The 27,466-nt window shown below is 43.0% G+C and overlaps 1 protein-coding gene across 1 annotated transcript in view; it reads left to right on the top strand.

The window, feature by feature from the left end:
• Nucleotides 1-2,958: 2,958 nt before the first annotated feature.
• LOC124722452 (aquaporin AQPAe.a-like) overlaps nucleotides 2,959-27,466 on the top strand; it is a 97,338-nt gene continuing 72,830 nt past the window's right edge. The window contains exons 1-3 of the mRNA XM_047247612.1: nucleotides 2,959-3,025; nucleotides 6,354-6,553; nucleotides 15,808-15,951. Of these exons, the coding sequence (XP_047103568.1) occupies nucleotides 2,959-3,025; nucleotides 6,354-6,553; nucleotides 15,808-15,951 (411 nt within the window). The remainder of the gene's footprint in view (nucleotides 3,026-6,353; nucleotides 6,554-15,807; nucleotides 15,952-27,466) is intronic.

Genomic DNA, 27,466 nt, shown 5'->3' on the forward strand with positions numbered 1-27,466 from the left:
GAAACAAGACTCGTCCGACCAGGCAACATGTTTCCAGTCATCAACAGTCCAATGTCGTTGTTGGCGGGCCCAGGTGAGGCGTAAAGCTTTGTGTCGTGCAGTCATCATGGGTACACGAGTGGGCCTTTGGCTCCAAAAGCCCATATTGATTATGTTTTGTTGAATGGTTCACACGCTGACTCTTCACTGAAATATGCAGCAATTTGCGGAAGGGCTGCACTTCTGTCACGTTGAAAGATTCTCTACAGTCACCGTTGGTCCCGTTCTTGCAGGATCATTTTCCGGCCGCAGCGATGACGGGGATTTGATGTTTTACCGGATTCCTGATATTTACGGTACACTCGTGAAATGGTCGTACAGGAAAATCTCCACTTCATCGCTACCTGGAAGATGCTGTCTCCCATAGCTCGTGCGCCGACTATAACACGTTCAAACTCACTCAAATCTTGTTAACCTGCCATTGTAGCAGCAGTAACCGATCTAACAGCTGCGCCAGACACATGTCTGGACCGTTGCGGACCGTAGCGCCGCATTTTGCCTGTTTACCTATCTCCGCATTTGAATACGTATACTTATACCAGTTTCTTTGGCTCTTCAGTGTATTGCACACTAATTTCTGGAAGACCTTACCCAGCGCATGCATACACTTACTGGTCTTTACGTTTTGATTACAGTGGATGGTCAGTTTTGGAGAGTGGAACACAATAAATGATCTGTATACAATGTAGCATCTTCTGACTCAGTCATATTCTTCCTGGCGATACTACCAAAAGCGCACGCTAATAGTATATTGATCACGCATCTCACCTGAGAAATTGTACTAATCATTTGGAGACATTCATATATCAGATATCGAAAGAAATTGAATCGCAATCGTGAGAAATAGAGTTAAAATCTCCACTCGGCAATCCTAATTTAGATTTTATGTGGCTTCCTACTAATTGTACTAATCATTTGGAGAACTGCTTTATAAAATGAAAATATAAATTTTGCACACAGCTTTAGATTATGGGTTAAACTAGCACTTTTTACGATCCTAGGAACAATATAGCGAGTATAGGCCAGGTTCATCTGGATGGACGTTCCCAGAATGAACTCTTTGCACGGTATGTAACTTTTGCATAGTCGAAGGCTGGACAGGTGGACCATCGTTGAGGGCATCAGTATTCCACAGCTCAGAATTTAATTCATATATCAGATATCGACAGAAATTGAATCGTAATCGTGAGAAATAATGTTAAAGTCTCCACTCGGCATCCTAATTTAGATTTAATGTGGTTTCCTCAAATCTAAGTCTGAAGTGGCAAGATTTACTTTGAAAATGACACGGTCACTTTCCTTCCTCATACTTGTCAGATTCATGACTTCGTCCTCGATTGGAAGTTAAATCCTGATCTCCCTCCTTTGACAACAAGAAGCTTAAAACCGGCGGAAAGGCCTATGCCTTTTCCGTAGCACAAAAAAGCGCTTTATAAATACATTTATAAGCTTTATCCAATATCTAATGCGACATATAACCATTCACATAGAAAACTGACTAGGTTGATGATAAATATCCTTGTGGCAATACAAGTACTCAAGCTCATAGAATTTACATCTGCTCCTTAACGTCAAGAAAGGCCACGTCCGGAAATGGTGTCAAAAGTCTTGAGCTAGAGAGTGTATTTACAAACGATGGTACGTTTGATATCCTGCAAAACATCTTCAGGACGGTTGTTTTTTCCGTCAGGAACTTCACTCCAAGACCATGTATGTGGCGGCTGACAGTTGGTGATTGAGTACTAACAGTGTCACTCTGAGTTATTGTTGCACTGGTTCTTTCTTTTGTACTATATGAAATGAACATACATATCCGTATCTAAACAGGTGAATCGTCAGTAGCAGTAAGTGATAACTGACCCTAACAGAAACAGTATCAACAGTACTGCATATCCAGTTTAGTTTCCATCATAATATTTTAAAAACAGTTCTTAAATATAGTTAAGTGACGCATATGTGCATTGCTTGATAACTACGTACTACATACCAGGAAGCCCTTGGATCATACACCTAGCAAACGTCTGTAAACTGTTCTGAAAGAATCGTTGACGGAGGTCATACCCACTAAGAATATAAGTTACGCAAAAATTAAGAAAATATATACCGAGATAGGGTAGCTAGTGATAAAATAATTAGCTCGTATTCAGGGAAGGCTGGATCCAAGTATCTGCGCTCCCATTATGATTTAGGGTTTAGTGGTTCTCTAAAAGCATTTCTGGCGGAAGTTCAGATATTTACTGTAACAAAGCCACAGCCGATCTCGATGTTTGTATAATATGAGCTTGCGTAGTATATCTCTGCCCGCCAGGTTGGCCGTCCGGTCTAACGCCGGGCCGATTTGTGTCGAGGTCCGTCACAGGCCAGTGTGTGGATGGTTTTAGGCGGTTTTCCATCTGCCTCGGCGAATGCGGGCTGGTTCCCCTTATTCCGCCTCAGTTACACTATGCCGGCGATTGCTCCACAAACAAGTTCTCCACGTACGCGTACACCACCGTTACTCTACCACGCAAACACTCGTCTGATGTGAGACGTTCCCTGGGGGGTTCACCGGGGGCCGAAGCCCACAGTAACCCTGGGTTCGGTGTGGGGCGGCGGAGGGGTGAAGTGGACTGCGGTAGTCGTCGTGGGGTTGTGGACCACTGCGGCTGCGGCGGGGACGGAGTCTCTCCGTCGTTTCTAGGTCCCCGGTTAACATACAATACAGTATATCTCTAATGACTTCGTCTTAACGAGGTGTGAGAGTGGAACCTTCCTTAATTTAGAGAGTTAAAGGGCAAAGAATTTTGGGCTTTGAAGCCGATCAACACTGTTTATGGTTAGAACCATTTGACTGTTGTACACCTGTCTAAGAGTTTCAAAAGAATACAGGTTAATTGAAAATACAATCTGCACCCAAGGCGGAGTTGAGATGCATCCAGAATGGAACTGTGGAATACTAATTTAAGCACAGCAGAGAGGAATGTGACCTACAGTCCAATCATCCCAGGTGAGTGAACTTCATAAAAGCAGAACTAGCGCGCTGAAATAGACACAGAGTCCGAATACTATTGTTTAACTTTTCCTTTGCTCTTAATTGCGCTGGCCTTGTGAGTGATGTGCTTTAACTTAATAACGTAATGCCATTCTTGTTTTGCGATGGTATAAACATTCGACTCTTAGCATACAAGGAAAATTGGAATTAAAGAAAGGAGAGGATAAAATAATCCTATGCTAGCATTTCGTATACAGGCTTCGAGAGGCTACTAGAAGCCGCCAAGTTTCACCCCATCCACCGGGCGAATTCGACAGTATTCTGCATCCTGTTTCTATATGACTGTGTGCAGATATCTGTAATTTAATCCAGTCAGTGTGTAAACAATCCTAGATGTTCCTATTTCTACGATATCTCATGTTTGCCTGCGAAATGAAGACCATGAACAGTTCCTCTAACCCGATGTAGTACCACAGAGTCAATTAGATGAACCAATGTCCACCACGAAGACAGATTAAAGCACTGTAAAAGACAGTTTACTGCAACTTATTTCTTATGGTTTAGCACACTAATAGGTAGGGAGGCAACACGTAAAAAGTATTGGCACCTGCTTCTTATTTATGCAATAAATTCATTCCAATATATTACAGTGTATTCATGCAGTAATGTTCTTAGGTTTGTCGGTATTTAGTTTGATGGTTCAAATGGCTCTGAGCACTATGGGACTCAACATCTTAGGTCATAAGGCCCCTAGAACTTAGAACTACTTAAACCTAACTAACCTAAGGACATCACACACACCCATGCCCGAGGCAGGATTCGAACCTGCGACCGTAGCAGCCTCGCGGTTCCGGACTGCAGCGCCAGAACCGCACGGCCACCGCGGCCGGCATTTAGTTTAGATTCGAAGATTCGGAGTAAGCATTCACAGAGCATATCTGAAAAAAAATCACCTAAAGTATACTTGTCACTGTCGCCTTAATGTCAAACACGAAGGATGCCTATCAGGAAACATGCTGAACATTTGTATGTTCATCCAACAATTATTTTTCATTGCTGAGCATAAAATTCAGCATGCAGATTGGCTCTCTATACATTAAAGAAAACTTGAGAGTTTCAAACGTGGACTGATGGTAGAAGTGTATAGTCTTTGCCGTGAAAATGTTTGCGCCAATACGGTACTGGTTGACTAGTACGGATATGATTTCCCGTTCAGTCGAGCGAGGACATCTTGTTGGTCAGTGTGCAGCTGTTTCCAGTCATGCCGTGCTATGCGAATATGAAGGAAGGTCAGTGTTAACGCGAATCAGCTGCGTTAGAATGTGGAGTGTGGAATAGTGTGTAGTAAGGATGAATTGATACGGAGGTTAGAAAAGTGTGCAGTTTTCTTTCGTTCAGGTTGGATCGCTATCCCTTTAATCAGTATTTTATTTCACTCGTATTGTTATGCATGTGAAAAGCTTGGCATGTTAGCTTTAATTTTTGCAAATATATTGAACTTTAAAACGATGAAATTTCCTGCCAAAGGATATCGAAGAGTGTCATTCATGGGCCATGGAATTCTCTAATTTCAGAATTACCGTTTTAACCCATGAAACATCTCAAAATGAAATACTGTCACAGATTCACGTTACCAAAATCCCACATTTGTTCCAGATATCTGCTAGAGAGAGCCTGTGGCTGCTATTTGTAAGTAACAGCTTTCGCTGCTTGGTAGCAGTAACCACCTGACGTCAGGCAGCTGGAAGAATGTTACGGTATTTACTTTCTCTGGCAGCACCTAGGAGAGGCTTCTAAACGGGTCTGTCACGGAAGTCTCAAGAGTAAAATTAAACTCGAATACGTTTGAGAGAACCGTTAGTAAGTGGGTTAAAGATTTGGCTGCTTCTGCGTCATAAAGTGTAAAACACGTTATAAGAATATACTCTAGGGCTATTAATTTCTCCATAATGTATCTAGTCTTCTGTAGACAGCTGTAGTTAAGTGAAATTCAGAACTTTGGTTCTGAAAAAGTTCTCTTCAAGTAACTCCATTCGACTGAAGTGATACGTACTACGTAGAGTGAAATCTCTAGAACCCACTTCTTTGCAATACAAGGGTGCGGTCGAAACTGCGAAGCTCCACCTAGTCTTTTCTCTTGAAGCAGTCTACCGTACAAAAATAGCAGTTAAAGGAAACTACCCTTAGTTCAGTGTACTGCCTGGCGGTAATCCTAATGTTGCTGAAATAGTTCACAAAGTATTCTAACCAACTGGTGATGGTCTTCTTAGTGATAGGTAAAAACTTGTGACTGAACGGCGTACTGTTAATCAGATCTTGGTTGAAAGCAAAATCGTAATGGGGAAGAAAGTCAATTGTAGTTGTCGATAGTAGGACCTTAAATTCTCGTCGCTTGTCTGACATTAGCTTTGTGCATATCGTCTGAAACTGAATATTAAAGTTTCCAGCACATGCTAATGATGCTGGAAGCGTTGACAGAACCCACAAAACTCTTCTGAAGTTACTGGTATCTTAAGTCGAGGAACTTCTCGGAGTTCAGACTTCTAACGCGGAAAGTAAATGTTACGGTTCTACGAATAACAACCCGTAGCTTTACAAATGTTTCGAAGGAGTTTACTATAATTTCTTATAGCTGCTGAAAGATTCACGGTATCCAAATACCTAAAATAGTTAAGCGGAAAAACAAATTATTTTTCGGCGTTGGTATCACTGGTTGCACATGACGTAAATATCCTTCTCAACGATTTGAGATTGTGCAAATAAGATGGTTACAGCTTAAGTTCGCAGAAATCATTGACAAGGAAATTGGCGACGTGCAGGCATACGGTAGGAACTGTGGTGCAGCATTATTAATCACTGCAGGCTCTTCAGACGCCTCCAGTGCGATTGCTTGGAACCTAAGCAGACTAATAAGTTCGAACGCTCCACTGATACAAACGCTGGAAAATTAGTTTTCCCGCTTAACTATTTTAAAGTTTTGGATACCGTCAGTGTTTCAGCAGCTTTAAGAAATTATAGTAAAATACGTTGAAATATTCATAAAGCTACGGTTTGTTATTCGTAAAACGTTAGCGTTACGTTTGCAACAAGTGGTTCAGAGACTAGGCAAACTTAAATCTGCCGTTATGGCATAGTGATACTGTGAGATTTATGAGCATTTCATTAACAATATCCAAAGAAGCAACTTCGTAAAATAGCTCTGGTGTATTTCATACAATACAGTTAATCTTTTGTATCTGTATAACAGTAACTGTAAAACATCGTTAGTAGCTTTGATATGAAAGTCACATGTAAGACATGCTCTGGGATTCTGTGAAACTACTGTAAAATACTTCCTCTATAGGCGCTTGGGCTGCAGCAGGTTTGCACGAGGTCGAAGTGTACAGCACTACTTGGCGAAAGTTTGCAGCGGAGTTCATAGGAACATTCCTGTTGGTCCTCGTAGGCTGTGGCTCTACCACTGTAGCTTGGTCTGAAGGATACAAGCCAACGACTGTTCAAATTTCACTGGCCTTCGGGCTGATTGTTGCATGTGTTGTTCAGGTGAGTAACAGGTTTTTATTAATATATTTAAATCCAGTTGCTATATCCAGTGCAGTGAATGTACTGTTCAGAGATTTGTAATGGCAATGTCACTGGAAAAGTGTGCATTTTTGAGCTTAGCTATCATTTGATGCTATTAAGCAAGAATATAGACGTAATGGGTATATTGTGAAGCTTTAGTTCAAATATTACATTTATCCTCACTGAAACTATCGGACAAATTAGTTTGTCGGAAAATTTGCCGTAACTGCTTGCTTTTGGAACAGCTACGTTCTTTTCATGCTAATTCTGAAGTCTTCGGCAGTTACCTTAGCCATTTTATTTATCAGCTCCCGATTTGGCAGTTACTTTTCCTTTCGGAATAAATGTTATTGGTGGTAAGACCTTAGGGGACCAAACTGCTTAGGTCATCGGTCCTACTTAATCCAACTTACTCTATGCACAACATGCACACACGAGTGCGCAAGGGAGGACTCGAACCTCCGACGGGGAGATAAGAAGCCCTACACCGCGCGGCTACCCCGCGTGGTTGTCAGTTAAGATCGTCAAAATAGGTGAATGCATAACAGTAAACTGAACTAACATTTACAGAATTAACTGTCAGAATGAAAGTTATGCACTTGTAATATTTCATACACAAAATACCTAATCTTGGTTTGGGACAGTGCTGTCAACTGAAATAAAACGTTTTGACTTAGTGGTCTAACAGCCCCTATTAAGGTATTTATCTATAGTGGGAGGAATTGCACATCAGTCTTTCAGTTTTAAAGTGTGGTTTTTCTGAAACAGTTACATCGCCAATTTGTCTAAGTGAATGCCCTAAACAATCAAATGTTTGCCAGAATGTTTTACGTAGGCTGAAATACGTAAGCAAAGTAACTGAAAGTCTCTTCCTGAATTTAGTCTTATTACTTTCGGATTTTATTCCAATGAATGTATACCAGGCAAAACTAAAGTGTAAACTGATCCGTTAATGTGGTCAGTACTTCCGCTTGGATTCTTTCTTCTATAACGTGAAGACGTCACTGTTAAAGTATGAGCTATTTTCTCTAAGTATTTGAAATACCAAAGGTATTAAGAGCTATGGTGACAATATTACGTAATTGACCTCTAACTTTAGGCCTTAAATACATTACGTCAAGGGGACTGACTACTGTTCATTCTGATATACACATTTATACTGCTACTGTATAGTTCGTGTAGAGCTGGATGGTGTTTCACCACTCCTTGTAATTATTTCTTGTCTTTCGCGTTAAAATCAGTAAGTTTCAAAGTCAATGTAACGTCAGGATATATGCTTCTGTTCGACTTACGTAGTATACTCAGCATGCACTTAGACATCAGTGCCCGAAGCTGAAATAGCCTATGTTTTGGAGGAACCTATCATTTGTTATATAGTTCTGATAGTAACACTTGCAATTCAGTGTGAATGATCAAACCGTCACATTCATCGTAATGGTGCACCCTCTAAAAATACAAAACTGCCACGTTACGGGATTAGACGAATGAATCGCAGTCCTTAGACAACGGGCGAAATAAACGGTTGTGAGCAGGGGCCTACTCGAAACGAGCCGTGTGGTCATAAAATTTAGCTAATAAAAGCTTTTACTGAGTGTTTACTAAATATTTAAATTTTCCCGGAATCATAACTCACTTCTAAGGACCTTCCGTAACATTGCACTAGGTGCAATCCATCTGCATAGACTAGAAATTGAAACACACTATGGTTGTTTCATGCTCAAATCGTAGTCGGGCAAGCTATAGTTCAGTGTACGGAGAGATGATAGTTGCTGCGCAAGAGGTCATACCAGCAAATTGGGTGGTCGAAAAGTTACCAGCGAAAATACCGAAACTTATTGGTATTCTTAGCAGCTGTCCTCACGCTTGCTGTTATGGGCTATCCTGAACAAAAATTTCCCTGGCAGTCAAATTTGGATCACACTTTGTGAGCGTTACACGGTACACGTCAGTTGTGTTGACCCACGTTCATCTTAAGTCAGTGAATCATTGTACAGCACTCGGTGGAGGGTAAATAGAACCAATACTGGTGTTTCTCCCATACCATTGGTGAACAGAGAAAATTGGCGCAAGACACCGCACATACTTACCTATTTCTCATTATTTTAGTGAAAATTTGTTTTGACCAGGAAGGTTGTGGAGTGGTTTTGATTTCAATTGTTTTCTGGGGGTGCTAAACCGGAATTAATTTTGCCTGCAAAATTTCATGACCTTGAGAAAATGCAGAAACATTTTTGGCTGTTCCTTGCTTGTAACTAGGAAGTCATATTTTCGTAAATAACCTCCCTATTCGAAATGAGTGCATAAAATTTCCTAGAAATGCCGTTATTAAGGATTTTTCACCCACGAGCCGTCGTGCCCAAGCGTTAGTTAAAAACAGACGTATTTGTTCTGCCCTATGAAGAAACTCACTTTTCCGCTCCACAACTCGAATTGATTTTTAAAGGCTGTCAGTGAATTCCTCCAATTCTCTTCACATACCAACATTATATCGCATATGCAAAGGTCATTATTTCACAAATTACATAATGTAAAAGTTACACAAATCAGACCTTGTATTAGCTGTGACAAGAAATTTGGAATTTCAACGAAAAATCGTTGAAAATTATTCATATTAAGTTACATGATTACGTAAAAACAATTTGGGCAGAAATGTACCGTCGTTTAGAGGGTCCTAGCTGAGGTCCTTCGAAGGCAGTGGGTCTTGGTAAAGGTTCGGGTTGTTGCATCAGCATCGGGACTTCTTAATCCAGGGAGTAAGAGACAGTAAGAAAAGCTTGATCATCTCAAGGAGGGAGGATTACGAAAAAGATGACGTATCTTCCGCTTCGTGCAAGTGTCTCTACTCACACTCGGTCTCCTTTAGTCACTTAAGCTAGACCAGTGCTGCCTCACTGGGGCTGGACGTTCATTCCGCTCTTCGCACGATGTGAAAATCGGGGAGCAATGTGTTAGCTTTCCTGCCTCCACAAGTGCATTGACAGCCGTCTTTAACAATTACAAGTAATGGCTAGAGTCTAGTCCAGTGCAGGGCTCAGTTGCACTGGCAAGAGACCACTACTTGTTTTCCACGCAACTCGTTTTGTTCAGTATTGTTCGACCGGATAACAACTGCTCCACGTGAAAGTAAACTGAATGTTGTCATGCAGTAGCTTCGGTGAGAAGTGGTGAGGCAATATTGGTTTCACTTTAGTGCGTTGAAGATACGTATTGCCTGCATTCCAAATCACTCGCTTTAGTCGCATGACCTTTCCCATACAGAGCCATGAGAAACAAATTTCCTCCTCCGGCCATCTCGTTCTGGTGTGCCGCTCGGGGCGCCAAAGTGAGAGTGGCGCCGAAGTGCTAGACGTATATCGTACTTTCCAGTTATCAGCGAAAACTGACAGGGGTAAAAGTGTAAGAAAAGTCGTTTGTGTGGAAAAGTTCTCTAACCAGCCATGTTGAAGGTATGGAATATAAAACGAAGACGTAGACGGAATCACATTTGCTTAGAACTTGAATACAAAGTGAATTTAGAAACGGTTCTTCTCGTCTTACTGGAGCTTCCATAACGGATAACACATTCTACATTGTATTCAACGTAAAACTAGGAGGAATTCACAAAGTTACAGCTGATAATAATGGATTTGGAATGGAAAGTGTTTTAAGGAGACAGTCGACACACGTCAGTTCTCAATTAGCGCTTGAGCCCTAAGTTTGTCGGAGATATAAAGGTAGTGAAATAGGTAGGAAATTTTGTACACTTCCATTCTGAATAGAAGTTACTTACCAGAAGTTGGTACTTTGTTAGATGCAACAAGTGCCCAAAATGGTACTGTAACGTGCGCGTGGGGCACACAATACTCATTAAAGCCTGTACTATGGTAAGTGAGCGGGGTTCACCTTACGAGACAGGATTTTCGTATAGATATTGACCGCGTGTACCTGAATAGTGGCAAATCAGACTTACACCCACTCTGTAATAACAATGATCCGTCAAGTAAGTTCGAAATGCAATTACACGTCAGGATGGACCAAAAGCAACACTGAAGATGCTACCAATTTAATAATAATGCGGTCGCCAGCCTAATTAGGCATTGAGTTTCTTCCTTGTACAAGTTGATGTATATTCATGCAAAACACGTAGTAACACTGCGCAACATAGTAAAATTTTAGAACCAGAAAATCTATTGAACTGATAGTTTCACGTTCAGTACTGATATGGAAAAACCATGAATACATAACACTACACTATAATGTATACTACAAAGCTTCGTACTGTCTATTGATCTGATTAAAATAGGGCATAGGTTACCCTAGAAATAGCACTTTCGAGCCACACACAAAATGTCAATTTTGATGAAGATAAAACACTGATAAATTTTGACTTATATATTGACTTTAACTTTTGCTGGTCAAACCAATGTGGAACACTACAGAATTCAAATGAATAAAAAGGGGCGGGGGCCCTGTAACTGTTATGATCACTATATTTAAAAAATTGATTACTGAAATTATCATGCGTTCACGATTTCCAGTATGAGTTACTACTCTTTTTATCTTATTTACTTCTCATTTAAATACCTTTATATCTGTCTCGAAATAATTAAACTTCATTACTATATCAATATTAGTTACCTTTCAACTTCATTAGACCTTCGTTATTCATTTACTGGTTCATTAACAAAACAGTTCTTTAAACACCATTCAAACATAACTAGGTCTGCAAGTAATTATTATTTATTATTAACAAAATTTAATTTTTCATTTCGGGACACTCGGATTGCACAACATTTGGAAAGGATCCTGTCTAGGTTAGCTGTGAGGATAATTAAATGAGGGGAAAGTTCTGGTAAAATTTAGGTTATTATTGAACAGTTCACTCTATGGTCCATACGAATACAGTACTAAAAGTTTCAACCTGCTTTTATCGATGCGGCGGTTGGCGACCGGCGAGATGGCGAGGCACAGAGCACACACACAACCACAGCTATGGCTCTTGACGTATCGGCACTTCAATTCTTCTTAGCGTCGCAATACTTCTCCATTTAGTGCCTATGGAATTTTGCCATGCTGTGTGGGCGTTGGAACAGCATACTCGAGGCTCAGTGAAACGTCTTCCTGGAGAGCCTCCTCGCTCCAGAAGGTGTTGCTCAGACCAATGCCAAACTCCAACTACCACTGCTGAGCCCGTTGTGCCATGCAGTGCCCGCGTGCATTTTCCCGCGCTCGCCTGCCATCCACCTTTCACCGCTCCCCTACAGACAGGGCATTCACCCGAGGTTTTACATTATACATATCCTAACACATTGCCTGCGTATGGACCAGACGTACAGTTAAGATTTTAAACATCTTGCAACAGTTTCAACATTTGTTACATTTCAATTCTATTAAAATACTGCTTGACATTTGACATAAAGCATTAATATTCACATTCAAACTTGTTTAGTTTTCTTAACACAATGACATGAAACAAAAAAGAAATGAAATCAGAACATCAGTTACACTAGTTTATCGAAAAATCAGATGGAAAAAAATTTACTTAACTGTACAATAGTGCAGCGTCGTTGTTGTTACAGTACCTTTTGCATTTTTCAGTGTTGCATCACGAAATTTTTTGGCAAACATATTCGGATGCAGCACCTAAAAATAGAAAAAAAAACTTTGCCACTTGGTGCCGTTTTTAACAAAAATTTACTGTTACCTTGATATGCACGATGGTGGCAGCAGTCTTTCGTGAATACAGGTTCTTTGAATTTATCTAAAAAGGTTTAGCATGAGCTATGTGGTTCTAAGGAGTCCCATTTAAATTCGTAAGAAAGTTACTTCCCCCTCACATTGTTGTGCCTTTAGACGCTCTTGTGCCCGATTCTGTCTGGGTTGCTTTTACCTTTACCTGTCGGCTTTACTGTCACGACCATTTCTAACTCTGACTTACCTGTGTAGTTGCTTCCTACCTTTTTGCGTGTCATGAAATGGGCTAACGACTCAGTAGCAAGTCCCTTTAAACATACAATAACCTTTCCATGGTTTACAAATATCTCCTGTGAAAGTGTGGTGCATTTCTCGTCACACCATAGCCCATGCTGACGTCTGCTTTCTGACGCAGAACAAGGATGTGGTTGCAGTCCTATTCTGGGAAGTCACCTTCTTAAAGGTTTACTTTTATGCAACATGTGGCTACTAAAAACTAGCTTCATGCAGAAGCTTGACCCCACTTACTTGTCAACATCTTTAGTTGTAAATCACTCTTCCATACATACAGGGCCATAGTCTTGCTGGATTCTATGGTTGATAATTTATGGCTCGGCTCCACCTTGTTGAGAATTGCTGTACCGTTCCTGTGGTCTCCCAGCCGAAGTTAGGTTCTTACTTCGTCAGAGGGTACAAAGTATTGATCACGTAAGCGATCATCCATCAGTTTCCTCACACTCACTTCTTTTTGTGTAAACGGTGCATCGCCTCGCTGACACCCTCCAGCAGAATTACCAGCTGAAATGCACCTCTAACTTCTGCCAGGAGCTTCACATAACCTGCTGTTCCGCATATCCTGTTCAGTACACTACCCAGATAACGAATTAATCTGGTTCAAGATCATATAGTTACTCCCATGATCATTCAGTGTCCAGTTGTTTTGCAAGAGTATCAGGGTGCTACTGCTACTTACACTGATCAGCCAGAACATTGACCATCTACCTAATAGTATGTCCACATTTGGTACAAATAACAGCAGTGCCGTTTCGTGGCATAGCAGTGAGGCCCTAGCAAATCGCTGGAGCAAGTTGGCACCACATCTGTGCACATACCATTCCCGTGAATTATAGGGAAGCGGGGCACATTAAATAACATAAGATGGGTTAGTGGGTTCAGATCTGGCGAGCTGGGGAGGGCGTGAGCACATTAGAGCTCACTACTGTTCTGTGAACCACTCAACCACAATCCTGCCTTTGTGACATGGCGCATTATTCCGCTAAAACTGCACTGCCATCGGGAAACATGATCCTCATGAACGGATGTACGTGGTCTGCAACCAGTGTACACGGCTGCTCAGCTGTCATGGTGTCTTGCACGAACTCCACTGGACCCATGGATGCCCACGTGAATGTTCCCACAGTACAGGCGTGAAAGAGCAGTTCCCCCAGAAGACGATGGATTCGTGCCCTCGTATCAGCATGATAAAGGTATCGGGATTCATCAGACCATATAATGCTCTACCATTGCGCCAACGTCCAGTGCGGATGGTCATGTCCATTTCAGTCGCAGTTGCAGATGTGGTGTCAACATTGGCACATGAGTGGGTCGTTAGCTGTGGAGGCTCATCATGAGGAGTGTTAGTTGCGCTTTATGCTCACACATACTTGTCTGCTGACCGGCATTAGTCTGACGTTACTAGGCGCCCAGTCCGGAACCGCGCGACTGCTACGTCGCAGGTTCGAATCCTGCCTCGGGCATGGATGTGTGTGATGTCCTTAGGTTGGTTAGGTTTAGGTAGTTCTAAGTTCTAGGGGACTGATGACCACAGTTGTTATGTCCCATAGTGCTCAGAGCCATTTGAACCATTTTTTCTGACGTTAGGTCCGCCACAGTTCTGCGCCTCGCCTGTTTCACCAGTCTGGCCAGCCTATGGCCTCAGACATCTGTAATGAGGTTAGCCATGCTATCACACGTCTGAACATGGTTTCACATCGGCATCAGACTATTCAGTTACAGAAGTGAACACTCGGTCAACATTCACTTTGACGATCCAGCTTATTCACATATGAACATCTGGTTGGTTATTGCCCCTCTAATAAACTCAATGTCAAAGAGACCACTGCGGCACAACACTTCATACGTGCCTCAAAGAAGCAATCCACCGTCTTTGCAGACAGTAGCTCATATCCTGGTGGAATGGTTCCTCCTCCTGCCTATCCATGCTAAGACTGGTCTTCTGAACACTTTACCTCTAATGTTGGACAACTCATTGAGTGGAACTAGTTCTGTTTTGACAGTGGTTTTTGTCACAGTTTTAAAAGCCATTCTGGGTAGGTGAGGGTTGGTTGGAACTGGTCACATGCTAGGTGGGGGTGACCCTAAACTGTATTGCCTTTACCAGTCGCCTGTCATCCACTTGCACTTAGATGTGGTCAGCCCTCCTTCCGCTACACCCCATTTTTCGTGTCAGCGATAGCTCTCAAATTAATAGTGGGTGTTGTTCCTCTTGTCACCACTTTGATAACGGATTGGAGCTGACTTCTGTCGCATGCAGGGGCGTGGGCGACATTCGCCTGGCCCCACCCACCTGATGACTTGATTTTTCGCCTTTTTGTTATTGATTGTCCACCATATGTCCATTACATTTTAGCCTTCTCACTTTCACTATTAAGCATCTCATAGATAAGAGATTCTTTACTATGCAGTTTTCTTAACATTTAATCGGGTTAGTGAGGGATGAAATGCGACCTTCTGTCCGTTCTGTCTTATGTATAGGTCCGATCAATATACCTTCTGGAAATTCTTAGCTCTGACGTCAGTCTTACCTTCAATGCATGCCTTAAAGCTCCTACCTTCAATAATCTTTTCAAATTTGTGGCGGTCACCAACTCAGGATGAACTATCTAGGCCTATGGACTGACGAACACGCTGTTCAGTCCCGTAACAAGCAAACAAGTGTCCAACCAACCGTTTCGCACGCAAATAGTTACAGGGGGTGTGCAGTAGTAGTTTCATTGATTTTGTTTCATAGTAAAGTGTATTCTTTCGGTTCAGGATTTCTCATGTGGAAGGACTACGAGTTAACACATTAGTTCAATCCGTTTAACATAACGAGATAAGGTCACCACTTGATTAGTCATTTTTACAATTCAAATTTAGGGTGACCATCCTGTTCTAATGGCACGTAGAGCTCTTCAAAACAAACTGACACAACGCTCGTCGTGAGGCATTTGTAATGGGTAGTTAGCATTATCTAACAAATGCTTGATTTTTGAAGTCACCTGAAGCATTTTGTACAGGGGCTCGTGCAACAATAGTCTGCTCACAGTAGAGCTAGTACTGCTGTTAACATATATTCTAATTATGCAGATACTGAAATAAAGGTAAACAGACTATTTCATTATTCACATGTTTGTGACACGAGGCAGATGAAATAACTTGAAAATTTTGTACAATGAACAGCACAATCTCAGATGCCTTGCATCCTCGCGTACGTTAATACCATCAGAAAATTACAAAATAAGGAATCAGCGAGCGATGGATGGTATATGGTGTTTCAGTGCCTGGGTCATGTGAGCGGCGCGCACGTAAACCCAGCAGTAACGGTGGGCCTGTTGTCAGCCGGCCACGTTTTCCTCCTGAGGGCCGTGATGTACATAGCGGCCCAGTGTGCTGGCGCAATCGCTGCTGCTGTTGTCCTCAAGGTACGAAAAGAGCTGTCGGGATATTAACATAGTTTTATTAGTTTAATTAGTACTTCCATAGATCATGAATACCACACGTCGTAATGGTGTGGAACGTGTCGGGTTAATGAAAGGTGTCTATACGTGATATTAAATTACACAAGATATTACATGATACTTAATATTTTTTTGGGGTGGAGGATGGGGAAATTACCCACTTACTATATCCAAATGTCATCTGAGTAGGAGTTGCCATTCAGAAATTTTTTAATTTCCTTTTAAATGCTATATGGCTATCACTTTTGATGCTATTAGGTAAGTGACCAGACTTCTGTGGCAGCGTAATTTACCCCTTTCTGAGCCAGTTAGATTTAACCTTGAGTAGTGAAGATCATCCTTTCTCCTAGTGTTGTAGCTATGTACACTATTACTTTCGAGTTCGTTCGATCTGTTACTAACAAATTTCATAAGTGAATATATCCCTAGCTCTTTAAATAAGTGTCTGCAGGATGATCTTGGATGAGCTCCAGCAATTATTCTAATTAAACGCTTTTGTGCAATGAACACTTTTACTCAGTTACCGCAGAATGACGCCATACGAAAGCAGAGAATGAAAATAGGCGTGGTAAGCTAATTTACTGAGATGGATATCGCCAAAAATTGGCAATGACTTTTAATAGCGTAAGTATCTGGAATCAAACGTTTCAGCAGATCTTCAGTGTGTTTTTCCCAGTTCAACCCCTCATCAATGCATACACGTAGAAATTGTGACTATTCTACCTTAGCTACCTATTTCTGACCGAAGTCTATATTTACAGCTCAGTTGTTAGAGCGCTTGCCCGTGAAAGGCAAAGGTCCCGAGTTCGAGTCTCGGTCTGGCACGCAGTTTTAATCTGCCAGGAAGTTTCTATATTTGTTAATGGTGTCATTCCATTTACTGTGTACAACTGTATATGTTTTGTCAAAGTTTGAGAGCCTATTTGCAGAGAACCACTTAATGATTTTCTGAAAAAACATCGCTCACAATTTCATTAGTTAATTCTTGTCTGTTGGGTGTCATAGCTATACTTCTATCATTGGCAAAAAGTACCAGCTTTCTATCTTCGTGAATACAGAAAGGCAAGTCATTAATATATTAAGACAGCAGAGGCCCCAAGACCGAACCTTGTGGGTCTCCCCCCCCCCCCCCCCATTCTTGGTTGTTCCCGAGTCTGAGAAATCACAAGGTTTTTGGATCTTATGTGAACTGCGTATTTAAACTTTCTGCACTGTTCCAGTTAGGTCTGATGTAAACCATTTAAGCACTGTCCCATTCAGCTCACAGTACTTCAGATTATCTAAAAGTATTCTATGATTTACACAATCAAAAGCCTTTGAGAGATCACAAAAATCCCAACGGGTGACTTCTGGTTACGCAGAGCTTTTAGTATTTCATTAGTGAAAGTATACATAGCACTTTCCGTTGAAAAACCTTTCTGGAAACCAAACTGACATTTCGTTAAAACTTTATTTTTTACAAAGGTGTGAAGCTATTGTAAAATACATTACTTTTCAAGAATTTTGGAGAAGGCAGTCAGAAGAGAGGTTGGGCGGTAGTTGACATCAGATGTATCCCCTTTCTATGCAGTGTTTTACCAATGACTGAAGTATGTCTATCTGGGAAAATACCCTTCAGAGAGTTATTACGTCTGTGGCTAAGAATCCCAATTACCTCTTGGGAACAAACTTTTACTACAGTGCTGGAAATTCAATCAATTCCATGTGAGCTTTTATTCTTGAGTTCATCGTCTTCCTAATTTCAGATGGAGAGGTGGGTGGAATTTCAGTTATATCAAATGGTGTGGGTAAGGCCTCTTCCATTAACTGCCTTGCATCTTCTAATGAAAATTTAGATACCGTTTTCTCTACAACATTTAAAAAATGATTATTCAAAATGTTTTAGACTTCTGGCTTGTTAAGTTTCTATTCGCTTTGATGGTAATGCCGTCATCCTGTACTCTTGGTTGCCCTGACTCCTTTGTAATAATATTCCAAATTGTTTTGATTTTTATCGGGTATTAATCTGACATGATGCACATGTTTCTGGACTTCTTAATAACCTTCCTTAATGTAGCACAGTAGTTTTAATATTTGGCTGTTTCTGGGTCGTTAAGAACAAGAGTAGACAGTTCCCTTTTGAGGTTAAGATATTTTTATTCCTTTGGTAAGCCAAGGTTTTTTGCATGGTTTCTTATAATTAGGTTTAACTATATTCTTGGGGAAACAGTTTCCTGGTTCTCTTAAGAGTATCATGAAATAAGTTATATTTTAAATTAGCATCAGGTTCCTTGTACTCCTCATCCTAGTCAAATCGCAGAAGATTTTCCCTGACATTTCTAATTGAGTTAGTAACTGAACGCACAACTGTGGAGGGTAGTTTTGAATTACTGAATGGATCTGTCATAAACTGTAACTAGTTGGGCACCATGATCAGAAAGGCCATTCTCAACAGCACAAAGATTTGTTTTTAAACTTACCTTGCTCTATAAGTGTTATCAATGTGCTGCTGTCCTTTACTACCTGAGTAGGAAAATAACTGACAGATGTCAAATTAAAAGAACTGAGCAAGACTTCCAGATCATTCTTCCTATTGCATTCTTTCAGTGAATCAACATTGAAGTCCTCACAAATAATTTGCTTTCCCCTGTCTGACAGAAAGCACAAGAAGGTATCAAAGTTTTCCAGAAGTAAATGAGTTTCCTGAAAGGGACCTTTATATACTGTTAAAATAAGAGCCCTCCTTCAGTTTAAGTTGACAGGCACATGATTCTGTATGTTGCTCTAGACAAATTTTTTATATCTAAGCTTTTTACACAGTGATAACTTTTGACGTATATGGCAACTCCTCTCACCTTATTCTCTCTACTCATATGTGTAGCTAGTTTATAACCACTGATATTTACCTTTTCCGTATCAGACACAACGTGATTCTCATACCGGCATAGTATATCTCCTACATTATCAGATTCAATGTCATCTAAACAAACCAGGAGCTCAGCTACTTTATTCAATCTTGGAATAATTTGGTGAAAAATGGTAACATTATTTGTTACTTTGAGAATCTTTTTCTTTAATCCGCCAATATTGTGGTAAATATAGTAACATTATTATTTACTTTACTGTTGTGAGTCTTGGGAGTTCTGGACCTCTTCAGTACCTGCCTGCCTGAACTTCCCATTGGACACTGATATTAATCTAAAAAAGATACATCCATGAGTATTAGTGTCCCCTTATGGATTTCGCTAACAACCCTGCCAGTTTACCCTTCCCTTCCCTTCCCTTTCCTATTGAGGTATAAGCCATGCCTTACGAAATCTCCCCCCCCCCCCCCCCTATCAATAGCATCTACAGGAACCAAGCCAATGTCTGAGAGTGGCCCCCCTATGCAACTGATCAAACTCCATATTTACTTTCCTGACAGCTGTTAAACTGGTGCTGATCATGCCACACGAAAGCAGGCACCAGCCCAACATTGGTGGGGGTCGTGCAGAGGCTGTTTCCTCCAGGTCACACTCAATACTGTAGCCCTGGTCACTATCAATATTGTTTCCCACTCCACCCACTATCACATGATCCTGCTTTGAGAAACCCTTGCACAAGGAACCTGTATCATCTACCACCTGGCTAAGACATGCACTTGGCTTGAATGTTTGTGACCTGGTACCTGTCACCTAATTTTTCTTGCAAAATCTGGCCCACACCTTCCATGGCTGCTACCTAGCAACAGAACTTTCCTCTTACTTTCTACTTCTCTCCAAACAGTTGGTTTCCTAATGAGATTCTGTTGCATCTTAACATCTAATACTGGAGCCTCTTCCTTAACTGTGGTAGCGAGGCAAATCTATTGGTTGTGCCAATTGGGAAACTCGCTGTTCTCTCTTTAGCCCCTGTTCCCAGCTACCACTTCCTACCGCTGTTTACCCTCCTCCCCCTTAATCTCTTCAGTTCCTCCCTCGCTCTGTCCAAATCAGCCTGATGGGCTCTTAATTTCTCCTTCTGTTCAGCTACAATCCTATCTCTTGAGCAAACCTCTGCAAAAGAACTGGAGAGTCTAGTTTGCTTGCGCAATTCCCACGCCACTAAAATTTCACCAATGAAACCACCTGTCACAACAGCTGCACAAAACTCCTGAACTAACTTTCCTACTGCAGCTCACACACTTAGTATCCATGGTAGTTTGGAAATTAGTAAATATCTTGTCTAAGTGATGACGATAATATATTAAATGCAGATGTAAAAGGACACTAAATGTTTTGGAAACTAATATGTAAGTAAACTATTAGCAAATGCACTTCAATTTGTGGTATAACGCTAAATATGCACGTTCAAAAATTGGGCCTAAACAGTCGAATGTAACCAAAACAAACAGTTTTTCGATTACTGGAAGAATACGCAAATAAACCTTTAATGGCAAGCTAGAAGAGCACACTAATGAACGTATTTGTGTTCAACTACAATTAATTACAACCTAAATTACTTACCTTTCACGAGAGCTCTGTCTCCGTACGTGCGGCCTTGTACAAGACATTCGTACATCTCGGACGATGTGAGTCGGTCACCTGAGTTCGCTAATTTCAAACTAACCTTTCTTCAGAATGATTAGTGACAGATAAGGCGCCCATTGATCTGTTGGCAAACCGCGGATCGGATGAGTGACGAAAATGAGATGGCAAATAATACAGTTCTCGTCTTTAGAAGGTAGAATCTCAAATAGTATTGGTCTTATTATGGGGAGACATGTAAAATCTGCTTTTCGTCCAAGATTAGGGTACTCTTAGGATCTGTTAAAGATGATACAGGTTTGAGTAAATAAGATCTAGAATATCCCTTGATGTTAGGGCTTGTCATACATTGGTTTGACCAATGGGACAATGTGTTAAGCATAGCACCGTACACACAGCTGAGCAAATCTTTCAGAGCATTCCCTTGGTACTGGTCATCCTAAGGAATAGTTAATGACGTGCGATGTCGGTTACTGGGATTATGCTGAGAAAGCCATTGATTAAATTAACATAGGTCAAAACGTATTATTAGTTGATAATTACATGTCGCGCAATCACTACGAATTAGTGACAAAATGGATGTCAAATTAAACTAGACGTTAAGTACCAGTGTGTAATTATTCACATGCACAATCACCCTGTGTAGATAATCTCAACGATGTTGTATTAGCAGGTTACTTGATGGGGGCAGTAAAAACGAGTTATTGTAAAGAATATTAAACTTACTGCAGGTAGTCTGGACCTGCTCTTCTCAAAATGCTATTACGTATAGTATGACATGCGAGCACGACAGGTGACTCGGCTGTATTCGCGTAATTTGTTTGAATATATCTGTTCCCTATAATCAAAATTACTTTCCTTATAGTGGACGACAATGTATTGCAGGACTACTATAATAATGTCAAAGATATTAGTACCTTGCGAAGAACATAGTTCTCGACAACCGTTAAGGAATTGCGCAATGTGCCATGGCTTAGGTCCTTCATGCAAATAGCTGCTTCGGCAACTAAACAGTTCCTAGAAGCTTGTTTTTCATAGCTTAACACAGTCGTGTGCATGGAGGCTCCCATACCTTTTCATTGCTTGGCTATTCAGTGGACACTTCCTGACATGGCTGTAAATGTAGTTCCACTGCAACGAAGCTCACGCCAGGGTACGGTTTAGCGAAAGCGTTTGACGCAATGCCGAGCTAAAGTATTTACAGGTGAGTTCTGATATGTTCCTAGATAAAATTGAAGTTAATAAACCTTACAGAACAAGGTTAGCGTAAAACTGGCTGAAGCTAGCACAATCATGCCGTATCTGGGACCAGCTGCCTGCAACAGAATGTCGCCGTGGCTGCCTTGCCACTGCAGAGTCTGGATGCCGTATGGCAGATTCCCGTGCCTGCCTGTAGCTCTGCATTATCCACACAGCTGCAGCAGCAGCAGCAGCAGCCGCCTATAGGCATTACAAGTGGCAGCGATGATAAAACGCGAACTATCGACATAGGCATACTTAGGTCGATCGTTAAAAGGACTCGGCTACTACTGGTGGGTATGTGCACAATGCACTTTCCTCTTGCCATGCACGCGCTAGTCAGGCAGAAATTATTGACGTTACTAACTCTGGGAGTCATAGGGTTAACTTCTGTAACTTGCGTAGTAATTAAAATGGTTACTGGTACCTGGTATGGCGAAAGTAATGAAATGAGGTATGGTCAACTTTCATTCATTAACCTCCTTTCACATCTGCCATGAACCAACTTAGCAATTACAAATATTAAGACCATACGTAATACTCATTATTCATTTCCATGTCAACATCGTAAAACGCACACGAAGCATTTCGGGGCGTCAACAATGAGCTAAACGAAGTGTTTCGAACTGAGTTGGTCGAACGTGGGACGTGAACGGATGAGCTTGCGTTAGGCAGCAGTTACGGGTCTCGTTGTAAGTGAGCAAATAGGATCTTACCCTCTCGGTAGCGCCAAGTATGTAAACAGTGATGGCCCGCGACTGTGCACAATGCAGGGCAGAATCTGTAAGGTTAATTTACTGCATGTTTCATAGTTAGGCAACATCAAACATCATGACTATGTAGCCGAACGTACTGTATACCTGTTGAAAGGGGTTTACAGCTTAGTCGACAAATTTAAGTCAAGCTGCTGGTATGCCTGAACTAAGAGCTTAATTTGTTCTGTAGCTGGTGAGCTTTAATAACTTTCATTACCACCTCAATCTAGAAAGCCACACACAGAACTGAGTACTGCTAGTGTGCAGCGGCATACAGCAGGTTCATGGACTGTTCTGTTTCGACAGGGTGAAAAAGATACGGCCACTAGCATGTTCTGTATTAAAGATCACTTAATTCAAAGTGTTTCATTGCATAAATACTGTCAAATGCCGGCCGGAGATGAGTGGCCGCCTACATGGGCAATGTTACGTGTCACAGGAACAGTGAATTTGACAGTGTTTTGGCTTGCTGTCGCAGTGATACTGCCATACTGTAGGTGCATTCATAACAGAATGCTATCAGACCAAACATGCTTTACTGTGCTGGTACTGCAAACAGCTGAATGCAACAGGAAACTACAACGTTAGTACGGTTACATGACGGCACCTTCTTCGGAAGTAAGTCACCCTCTCCTCCATCCGGATTTCTGGGTGTGGACTACCCAGGAGGACGTCACCAGGAAAAACTCATTGTCAGAATGTGAAATGCTAAAACATGTATTCGGGCAGGAAGGTTAAAAATTTACAAATGAAATAGAAGTGGTGTCGGGAGGTGTGACCTGAGGTGTGAACAATCACCTAAGGTGGGCGTGCCCTCAGAGAGGGCCCCCACAAGGGAGGAGCGCGCCATCGGAGACGCCGGTAATCATGCGGGATTCTTCGGCAATGGTTTCCTGTTGTTACAAACAAACAGTGCCCTCCAGGCACAATAATTGCTCCGTACTCCTCTGCTTCACACCTTCCCTGTCCGGGTGGAACCGCACCGTACCTTAAATTCCTCGCGTGGAGTCGTTCATACACGCTCCCTCGACGGATTGTCTGACGAAGAAATTCAGCACTACCTGTCTGACCAGGGCGTAACGGCTGTTCATAGTTATGAAAAGGGTTGACACGAACGTCATTCCAACCCGCACTGTCTTCTTGACATTTGACAAAGTTCAACTCCCATCGAAAATCAAAGCAGGCTATGAGATAATTTCCGTTCGCCCTTACGTCCCAGACCCTACGCGTTGCTATCGATGTCAGCGGTTCAATCACACCAGCCAGTCCTGTTCCAATCCGGCCAAATGTGTTACGTGTGGCAAGGATGCCCATGAGGGTGCTTGTCCACCTCCATCCCCTCGCTGCATCAACTGTATGGGTGACGACGCTGCTTCCTCTCGAGATTGCCCCGTTTTTAAGGACGAAAAGCTCATCCAGGAAATAAGAGTGAAGGAAAAGGTGTCGACCTTTGCTGCTCGAAAATTACTCGCCAGTCGACAGCCCACCGTGCCTTAGACAGGAAAATACAGCACTGTCCTTGCTTCTCCTCGGCCAACAAAGGAGGCGGCCACGCAGACTTGCGACCTCACCTTTAGTGCCACGGTCGTCAGATCGGCCAGCGCAAAGATCGCCCGTTCAACCTCACCACTTTCGCCTGCCCACTCTCGGGCTCACCCTTCGTCGGGTTCTGCTAAATCTCGAGCCCAAAAGTCAGACACAGACTCCGAAAACAGAGCATACTTGCGAAAAGTTTTTACATACTGCAACTTCCCAACTATCGGTTCCTCCTTCATTTAAACATCATACTTCCAAGAAGGCTAGAAAGAAACCCAGTTCCTCTCCTTCTCCGCCAAGGCGTGTCCCATCTACAGCACCACCTGGCGGCAATCGCCCTAGACAGTCTTCTGTGTCGCCGAGGCGCACTGCTGGTGGCCGGTCAACCGGCCGATCGCTGGTGGCAGGAGCTGCTCCTGACCAACCTATGGATCAGGATCTTCTGCCTTCGGCTGAATGCCATTCCATGCTGTCGGTGGCAAGCTCTGAGCAGTCGTTGAGTTGACAGCACCCTTGGTCACATTCCTCCATTTTCTGTTCACCCTATGTCCATTATACACTGGAATATCCGCGGCATTCGAGCCAATCGGGATGAATTGTCGATCCTCTTACGATCCTACTCGCCGGTCATCTTCTGTATTCAGGAAACAAAGCTGCGTCCCCATGACTGCTTTGTTCTCCCTCATTTTCAGTCCGTCTGATATGACCTCCCCTCTGTTGAAGGCACTCCAGCCCATGGAGGACTCACGATTCTTCTTCATGATACTCTCCATTATCAACCAATCCCCTTAAACAGTTCATTCCAAGCTGTCGCCGTCAGTCTTTCCCTTTCTGGATACACGTTCTCTCTTTGTACTGTATACATTCCATCGTCCACACCAATGGCACGAGCTGATCTCCTTCATCTTCTTGGTCAGCTTCCACCCCCCCTATTTGCTCGTTGGGGACTTCAATGCCCACCACCCGCTTTGGGGATCTCCACATCCTTGTCCACGTGGCTCGCTATTGCTAGACGTCTTCCGCCAAGCGGATCTAGTTTGCCTCAACACTGGGGTACCCACATTTTTGTCTGCCTCCACGACAAATTTCTCATTTGGACCTTGCGGTCGGTACTGTTCCGCTAGCTCGGCGCTTCGAATGGTTCGCTCTTGGTGATACACACTCGAGTGACCACTTTCCATGTGTCCTTAGACTGCAGCCTCAACTGCCATATATGCGCCCGCGACGCTGGAATTTTGCCCAAGCCGATTGGACACTTTTTTTCGTCTCTAGCGACATTCGATGACCGTCGCTTTCCCAGCGTCGACGATGAGGTCACACACATTACCGACGTTATTCTTACAGCTGCGGAACGTTCAATACCACGCACCTCCGAATTGCCCCGGCGCCCCCCAGTTCCTTGGTGGAACGAGGCATGCCGTGACGCAATACGTGAGCGGCGACGTGCTCTTCGCATTTTCCGTCACCATCCTACTTTGGCCAAATGTATCCGCTATAAGCAGCTCCGTGCGCGATGCCGTCACGTCATCCGCGATAGCAAGAAGGCAAGCTGGAAATTCTTTATTAGCTCATTTAACACCTTCACTCCCTCCTCGGAAGTTTGGAGTCGGCTTCGACGGTTCTCAGGCGCGCCTAGTTTGTCCCTGGTCTCTGGGCTCACTGTCGCGCATCATACCTTAGTGGACCCCGTCGCAATTTCTAACTCATTGGGTCAGCACTTTGCTGAGATTTCGAGCTCTTCAAATTACCCGCCAGCGTTTCTCCCGAAGAAAGGTGCAGCGGAAGTGCGACATCTTGCTTTCTCCTCTCAAAATCACGATAGCTACAATACTGTTTTCTCCATGCGGGAACTCCAACATGCCCTCTCCTCTTCTCGCTCCTCCGCCCCAGGACCGGATGGTATCCATGTCCAAATGTTGCTGCATTTATCAACCCATAGTCTGAGTTACCTCCTTCGCCTTTATAATCGAATTTGGACCGACAGTACTTTTCCCAGACGATGGCGGGAAGCTATCGTCGTTCCCGTTCCGAAACCTGGAAAGGACAAACATCTCCCCTCTAGCTATCGCCCCATTTCTCTCACGAGTGGTGTCTGTAAGGTTTTGGAGCGTATGGTGAATTACCGTTTAGCGTGGTGGCTGGAATCCCGCAGTCTTCTAACACCTGCCCAATGCGGTTTCCGAAAGCATCGTTCTGCAGTTGACCATCTTGTTGCTCTCTCCACTTATATCATGAAAAATTTTCTCCGGAAGCGCCAAACGGTAGCAATATTTTTTGATCTGGAGAGAGCATAAGATACCTGTTGGACAGGCATCCTCCGCACACTGTTCTCTTGGGGCTTTCGAGGCCGGCTGCCCCATTTTTTTCGCGAATTCATGGCAGAGCGCACATTTAGGGTGCGGGTGAACTCTCTCTCCCGTACTTTCTCCCAAGAAAACGGGGTACCCCAGGGCTCCGTGCTGAGTGTTGTACTTTTTGCCATCGCCATAAATCCAATTATGGATTGTCTCCTTCCTGATGTCTCGGGCTCCCTCTTTGTGGACGATTTTGCGATCTACTACAGCTCTCAACGGACCAGCCTTCTTGAACGCCGTCTTAAAGGATGTCTCGGTTGCCTCCACTCTTGGAGCATCGCAACAGGCTTCCGCTTTTCTTCCAGTAAGACAGTTTGTGTTAATTTTTGACGTTGTACGGAGTTCGTTGCACCTTCCTTGCATCTAGGACCTGTCAACCTTCCGTTTTCGGTCGTCGCTAAATTCTTGGGTCTTATGTTTGACAGAAAACTGTACTGGTCCTCCCACGTTTCATATCTTTCGGCTCGCTGTCTGCGATCCCTCAACACCCTCCGTGTCCTGAATCGTACCTCCTGGGGAGCGGACCGAGTCGTCCTCCTCCGCCTCTATTGCGCCTTAGTGCGCTCGAAATTGGACTATGGAAGCATTGTTTACTCCTCTGCTCGGCCGTCTGTTCTTCGGCGTCTCGACTCCGTGGATTACGTTTAGTGTCTGGAGCTTTTTACACCAGCCCTGTGAAAAGCCTTAGTGCTGAGACTGCTGAACCTCCGCTGTCCAATCGGCGAGCTGTCCTGAGTCGTTATGTTAGCCATCTGTCTTCCATGCCTGCTAATCCGGCCCATGACATTTTTTCGACGCCTCCTTGGATTTAGGGTATGCAGGCCGCCCTTCTTCCCAACTACCACTGGGATTCCGCTTCCGTCAACTGCTCCATTCTCTTTCCTTCTGCTTTCCTAAAACCATCTTGAAAACTTGGGGTACAGCGCTGCCTTGGCTCCGTCCCTGGACCTGCCCGCTCTGTGACCTTTCAGTTTCCCAAGGATGGTACCCCTCCACCTGTTTATCGTCAGGCATTTGCTGCTCTGTGCACAAATGAAGGAAGCCACATTTATTTACACTGATGCCTCGAAAACATCGTTAGGTGTAGGGAGTGCCTATATTGTTGGCGACA

This window comes from Schistocerca piceifrons, chromosome X, assembly GCF_021461385.2.
Source record: "Schistocerca piceifrons isolate TAMUIC-IGC-003096 chromosome X, iqSchPice1.1, whole genome shotgun sequence".
NCBI lineage: Eukaryota > Metazoa > Arthropoda > Insecta > Orthoptera > Acrididae > Schistocerca > Schistocerca piceifrons.